At 32.9% G+C, this 7,745-nt stretch overlaps 1 protein-coding gene across 2 annotated transcripts in view; it reads left to right on the top strand.

The window, feature by feature from the left end:
• Nucleotides 1–382: 382 nt before the first annotated feature.
• LOC108372606 (myrosinase 1) overlaps nt 383–7,745 on the top strand; it is a 27,533-nt gene continuing 20,170 nt past the window's right edge. For both annotated transcript variants that reach the window (XM_017628335.1, XM_017628336.1), the window contains exon 1: nt 383–944. In XM_017628335.1, the coding sequence (XP_017483824.1) occupies nt 877–944 (68 nt within the window). In that variant the 5' untranslated portion in view covers nt 383–876. The remainder of the gene's footprint in view (nt 945–7,745) is intronic.

The following is a 7,745-nucleotide window of genomic DNA, read 5'->3' as shown; positions in this document are numbered from 1 at the left end:
TTTATGACCATTGTGGCACTAGTTTGAGTTTATTTTCTTACTAGTAGGGGATCATTTTGGAACATTTCAAGACTTATTCAAGGTCTTTTCAGGAGCAGTTCTCGAATTTTTTAGAACTACTTCAGTACTACCTTATGAAAATAATTACGAAATGATCCTGAAATAGCCCTCAACTCTCCACTATTTCTGAAGTGGTTCTGCACTAGTCGCGACAAAAACTTTTAATTCTAACCTAACCTATTTATGTGTGGACAGATGTTCACACACCAAATTTCGTGGGTACGCTACTCCTGCCTCTTTTCACAACTTAATNGCTACAATTGCAATTGCTGTCGCTTCTACTACCGCTGCTGCTGCTGGCAGTTAGTTTAAAATGTGAGGACTTAAGAGCGTTAATGTCATTTGGCCGCATACTGTCTGGCTTGAAGAAACGTCATAAACTTAGTAGCAACTCGACTAGGTTAAATTAGAAAACATACTCCGGTTTAAAAGTGTCGAAGTTTGCGAAGCGAGAGCACAATCGAAGAAATTTCGGCCAACAGTTTTAATTAGCAAAGAATATGGTTTGATGGGTTTTCGAATTCATAAGTAAAAAAACAAAACTCGTGCTTCGGATTAAAAAATTAAAAACTGGTGCTAAATTCGCGCAAAAAGTGTTAATATTTATTGAAAGCAAGCACAGACCAAAATAATAAAAACAAGAAGAAGAAGAATAAACATTTACGAGACGTTCAGACGTTTGTTAAGCCGCAAAAATATAGTAAAAGCATATTATAAAAGTAAATAAAAACGCTAAATTAAGCGTAATTACATACACGCATATATAAAGTTTATAAAAAAAATTAAGTGAATTGTCACAGTGTACCTAGCAGCAGCATGGAGAAAACGCATCTGCAGCTGTTAACATTTCTGTGTATCTTCACATTAAGTTTTTGTGTGCCAACGTAAGTTTTACTTAAGTATTGAACAAGGATTATGATTTTTATTAGCACGAAAAATATTAACGATTTTTTTTTTATTATTCATATTAAAATAATCAATATCGACATACGCATAAAAGCGTTTATTTTACGTTAATTAAGGTGAACCGCATTTTTACTAGCTACATTGGAATTTTTTCCAGCGCTTAAATATGCATATATTATAACAAGTGGATTTTGTGCAATTGAAACAATTTCAGGCACTTCGTTGTGAGAGAACAAAATTTAAAAATAGAATGGAAAAATTTTTATATGTATGTAACTGCAAAAAGTTCTAAAGGCACAATTTTTAATAATTGTTGCGAAAAAACGAACAAAAGCTGAGCAAACAAAATTTAAGTAAAACAAACGGAGACCGTTATTTGATTTGTGGCTTTTTTTTACAATGGCAGCTTACTTTATTCATACGAGTACTTATTTTGCTTTTGGCTATTGGCCTTAGAATTTTAAAATATGAAAAATTTTTAACAAGCTCGAGGCCCAGCATTTTAATAAAACTCAAATTTTCGTTCCATTCCTCAGAAACTCTTGAGTATTTGTTATTTATTATTTGTTAATTGTATTTGGGAAATTGACAATAACTTTTATATAATTTTAAAAGCAGTTATAAATTTTTTTTGTCTTTAAGAATTGCATAAAAAATATGTAGTTGATTGTGACAAGTGGAATTTGAAAAAATGCACAAGAAACAACGACAATAAAAAGTAAACTACGAATATTGAATGGTGAAAAGTGAGCATATGCGCACAACTGAACCCGTGCACATGTCCACAATTTAAAAGGGTTTACATACTTTTTCCGCAAATCCCTGCGACTCCAAAAGAAGTTGCCCAATACCATCGATCTATTAACGAAATTGCAAGGCTGACGAACTCGCGCGCCATGACGGCATTACCTGATACAGATATGTATAAGGGATACTCTTGGCATCCGTTTTCAAACATACACATACATTTCTATTGAATGTAAAATGCATAGAAATTGCCAATGAAAGATGAAAAATGGAACCGATCTGTCTGATGCTCAACGTACTAAGTCTCTCCTTAATCTAAGGAGGCAGGACATTCGCAAAGTAACTGGAGTTCATATTGTCTGATTGGATTACACGCAGCTAGACTGAATGCATCCTGGAACTACTACGGCAGAAGCTGCATGGATGAGGACGAAGAAGAAACCATCTAAGATCTTCTCTGCCATTGCTCGACTCCTATCAATTACGTAGAGCAAAAGTTTAGGCAGTTGTTATTGCTACGATGATCTCGATGACCTCAAAGCGATGGGTGTTAGAAGCTTATGCACTTTTTTGCTAAGCACCAAGTGGCTTACAGGGGGAACGGGGATAACACAAGTAATTTTTAGCAAAAAAAACCGACTTCAACTCTCATATAAAAAAAAAATATATATATATATATATATATCTCATGATCCACTGATCGGATCTTAACCAGATTAGAATTATCGAAATCGGTTGACGTGGTCCAAAGTTATGCGGTAACATACATAAAAAAAAAGTATTCCGACGAACTGATAACCTCCTCCTTTTTAGGAAGTCGGTTAAAAAGACAATGAGTCAGAAAAAAGATTCGGCTAAATATATTTATCGCAACATATGATTAGGTTATAGTTACATTACTTGGTTATAGTTACCAAATCATGCGCTGAGAGCAATATTTTTAGCTGACTTTTTTCTGGGTGTAAGTGAGTCCACGTAGGACTACGGCCCAACCTAAACCATATTTTATATCCACTTGGGAGTGACATACGATTTCTTATTCACCTTTTCATTGTCATTTTTATGCATACGTTTAAAAAGCCATACATTTATATCCAGTTTTTTAAATAGCGAAAAATTCAAGTTCAGTTTATAAATGGCTGCGTTTCTTTATACATTCCGGATAATCTCATTTTACAGCCGGAATAAACAGAATGTGTTTGAAATATACGTTAACATATCATCAGGAACGTTCTAAAGAATAAGTAAACAAAAAAGTTTATTCCAAACGTTCAGAATGAATAAAGAAATTCAGCCAATGAAAAAAAAATATTTCCAATTTTTAAATAGCCAAAAAATGATGTCTAGTTTTTAAAGTGCCAAAAATTTTTGTTCAATTTTTAAGCACCCAAACATTTATGCCCAATTTTTTAAAGACCAAAATATTATCTCCAGTTTTTCAATAACCCAAAATGCATTACCACTTTTAAATGACCAAAAAATTATGCTCAGTTTTACAATGTTCAAAAATTCATTACCAGTTTGAATGACCAAAAAAGTATGCTCACTGTTCACTTACAGTTTGAATAATGAAAAAGTGTTTAAGTAGCCAAAATTAAGTTTAAAATTTAAAATAGACCAGTTTTGAAAAAGTCAAGTTGTCCAAGCCAAAAATTTTTTGTCAAAAATTCATGCCCAGTTTTTTGATGACCAAAAACCTGTGCTCAATTTTTCAATGATCGAATTTCATTGTCAGTTTAAATGATCAGAAAATAATGTAGAGTTTTTAAGTGATCAAAAATTCATATTCAGTTAATATCCAGTTTTAAAATAGCCAAAAATATATTTAAACATTTTTTAAGTAGTCAAGATTTTACATTGCTAAAAGTTTATAGTAAAAAATTCATACTATTAAATCGCTAAAAAAAACGCCGGGAATAAGAGCAGAGAAGGCTCGGCATAAGATCAGTCTGCCTAAACTGTTAATTCGCCAATTGAAAATTTCTTTAATATTCATACGCCATTTATAACTAATGTCAAGGGCACTGAATAGAGAACAGGAAAGCAATGTGACGATTAGTTTATTCAAACAAATTAAGCTCTATATTAAAACATATGCAAAAATAATTTCTTCAAAAGTGTGTTAACACAAAATTTTGCATTTTTGATATTATATGCTTAAAATTTGACCATTTCATATATGTAATTGTTTGCCTTCCAGCAAAAACTGCAGCAATATTTTCTTGTAACTTATTGCAAAAAACTATAGGAACTTTATTTATTTAACTCACCTAAGATATGCATATGCCTATAAGGAGTTTTTTTTTTTGCTTTTTGACAAATATGACATTTTGAGTTAATACTCTTTTGAAAAAAGTGTGCGATGTCTATGTATGGCCATCAAGTCGCACATTCACGCATTACAAAGAATTATTTCATTGTTATTTTTAATTTTTTTGTTTGCAAATCGTCCGCATGCCAATTAAGAGTAAATCTCAACGCTTCATTAAGGCGGATTTGCGAATTAAAAAAAATATTATATAAATTTGAGCGCATTTATGACCATTTAAAGTTTGAACACGGCACACAGTGTTTCGACTATATGGAGGCAGGTGGAAATAATAGTAAAACTGCACCGATTTCATTGAAACTTGACATTTGCTCTAGTTCCACTTACAAATAGAGTATGTATTATGAAATTTGGTAAAGATGGAATAATTGTCACGCCTTCTACTCTTGTGGGCGGAAACATTAAATTTCATCCGATTTCGATGAAATTTAGTTTGTACTCTCTCTTTTAATAGAAGAACCTAAAAATATAAAATATGGGGAAGATTGGATGACTACAACGTCCAAAACTCAAAAAATATGTGGGCCCAGTCATTAAATGTGATGGAATTTTGGTTAATTTTTGTTTCCTGCTTTCCACTCTCAGAAAACAAAGGTTATACTATAAAATGACATAGGTGTAAATAATCGCTTTTTTCCAATGTTTGATGAGAGTTTTTCATTGTTCGGAAAAATAAAATAAAAAATTACATTGTATTTGCAAAGTCGCGCGAAAAGATCAAATTACATATTCGAAAACTACATAAAATTCTCTAAAACATTCGTCTAATTTCCAGACCTTATTGACCGGTACTCACACTTTTTTTTACTAATAATCTTTAACATCTAAATTTCAAAGAAAATTTTTTGGTAGGAAAATAGGAAAGTACCAAATAAATGATAAATACCTACACCTGAATATTCCACCACATTTACATAATTGATTACAGCTGAAAAAGAAACACTTTTTTTTATGGGTTAATCGCCAAAGGCAACTAAACTGATTAGTCGGTATCGCGCCAATTCCCGTTTTTCTTTGGAAATGTATCGTTCGTGAAGAAAGGGGGGGGGGGGGGAGTAAATAATGTGAAATTTGGTATTAATGAGTTTTACTTTTTCCTCTCTAAGTCCAACCGGTTTTTTTTATCAACTGTCACCATGACTTTTTTCTACCTGCCTCCATATAGTCGCAACACTGTGCGGCATCACGGCGACATGTTTAATTCATATTCATTTGACATATATATCTACATACATGAATGTATGTACATATACATACATATATACATACATACCTTCATAGATAGATATTAAAATGAGGTGTGCACCGCGTCATCTAGTAATCTATTGTGCCTTCTACTCTACACAATACTTCTTCTAAAGCTAGATCCCTCAGAAGCTTTAACAGCGCTTTCGCGGATAGGTAGTGAATGTGATTAAGCTGTGACCACACTGAGCGTATACTTCCCATACATGCATAAATATGTATGTATGTACATATATACAAGAAGTAAAATAAGTTTGTTTTATTTATGAAGTGCAAATCGTGATCGTCGCCGGCGAGTGCGCGCGTACTACTACATACCCCGGGACATAATCAGACCAACCATATCGGCACATCAGCCTTGCATTCATTCTACTAAAAGCCATGGAAAGGATCGAAGGTAGGCATATAAGAGACAGCTTTCGCAACTTTCACTCTGGCGAGAGTGCGATTTATTGACAGACGATAATAGCCTGCAAAAGTTGACTTTCTGTCTACTTTGAGGCAAGCGATTTTTGAATCGGCATTTAGTCCAGCGATTTTTGTTGAGCAGTGTTGAATCGCTTAGAAAATCGCGCCATGTAAATGCAGCAGTACCGAATTTTGGTACGCATCTTTAAACACGCCGCTAAGGCGTTGAAAGTAAGGTTCAAGAAAAACCAAAATTACCTATAAAAGGAAAGAAGTGAATGATTCAAATCTAAAGGAGGTAAAGCCTAATATTAGAAGGATGTGTCTGTAAGTACTTTTTTCTTTCCCCAAGGATGCCACATACGACTCGCAAGAGAGAGATTTTCCGTTGTGCGGTGAGAAGACTCTAGTTCGAATAGCTTAAACTTTTACATACATAAATATAGCAGTAATACTTCTCATGTTGGCGGATTGAAACTGAGCCAAATGTAAGCGCCACACAAGCCAAATTTTTCCTCTTCAAGGCCAAGTTAAGTGTGGGTGCCATTGTTTTCGTTGATTTCATAATGAAATTTCTAATATATAAACACAAAAAAACTTGCATGCATGATTCAAGTGTGTATGTATTTATAAAATTGCAACTTGCAACTTGCAATACAAAATGCATATCTAAAATAAATATGTGCATGTGAAGATTTCAATCAAAATCACGCCTACATAATCAAAAAAAAAAAGTTAAACATCTTTAATTTATGCTTAAAAAAGGTAAATGATTTTTTTGGACCTTGTACTGGAGAACCAAAAAATCGCATGAGAACACATACATATGTACGTACACCTGTACATACACAGCTATGTGCAAATGGCAAGTGAACTCGGATGCAGCGTTTTGTATTAAAAAGTCTTCTTAGACGTACATAGATAAGATTGCATTAAATTTATTAAGCTAAAAAGTTTTGTTTGAGAAAAAATGAATACATTTTATCACTTTGTACTGCATTAGGGATTGAGCATACTTACTTACTTATATTCATATGCATTTCAAAACACCTCGCCTTTATTACCTGTTATTTGCTTTATAATTGCACTGCAAATGCAGTCTGTACGATAAGTAGCAACGGTAAATCATTTGTGTATCAATATGATTCCGGGCTTGCCAAAGCTAAGACAATATTATACTACCTACATAGATTAATTCACTTATATTTATGTGCCTATGTAGATACATAGACGTTTATGCATTTATATCAATTTATTGAAGTGGATTTTGGGGTCGCAAATCTTTACGTTCATACAGCCATTCAAAATTAAACGTAGTAAGCAGCTGCGTAATGCACTTTGATATGGCACAACTGACAAAAAAAACACACTCCACTGCAAGCCATTTTCACAGTAGAGAGTTTACTCACATTCGGTTGATAACTGTCAATTCGATAAAGAGCCAAATTGGGTCAAAAGAATTTCTTACAGGTTCACTGACTCTTCAGTTTGAGAAAAAAAAGGAACAGTCCAGCGCCTTCGTCTTGGCCTGCAGGCTGTATCGGAGATACAGCCGCTAAATTTAAACGTAGAATACGTGGTATGGTTAAGAGCATATCCAAGTAAAAAAACAAAAGCACACACTAAGCAAAAAATATCGATAACAAAAGCGATAATAATATCGGTAGCAAAATCGATAAAAACATCGATAAAGAAATCGATGAAAATATTGATATCAAAATCGAAAAAATATCGAAAGCAAAATCGATAGCAAAATCGATAAAAATACTGATTACAAAATCGATTACAAAATCTATCAAAATATCGATTACAAAATCGATAACAAAGTCGATAACAAAATCGATTATAAAGTCGATAACAAAATCCATAACAAAATCCATAAAAATATCGATACCAATATCGATAGCAACATCAATAAAAATATCGAATATAAAACCTATAAAAAAATCTATAACAATATCGATAGCAAAATCGATAAAAATATCGATAACAAAATCGATAAAAGTATCGATCATTATATCGGTAAGTTCCGAATATATACAATCGATAA

The sequence above is a fragment of the Rhagoletis zephyria genome, unplaced genomic scaffold, assembly GCF_001687245.7.
Source record: "Rhagoletis zephyria isolate East Lansing unplaced genomic scaffold, Rhagoletis_zephyria_1.1 Rzeph_scaffold_05913, whole genome shotgun sequence".
Lineage (NCBI taxonomy): Eukaryota > Metazoa > Arthropoda > Insecta > Diptera > Tephritidae > Rhagoletis > Rhagoletis zephyria.
The sequence above is the reverse complement of the archived record's forward strand: the minus strand, read 5'-3'. Positions and strand labels throughout refer to the sequence as shown.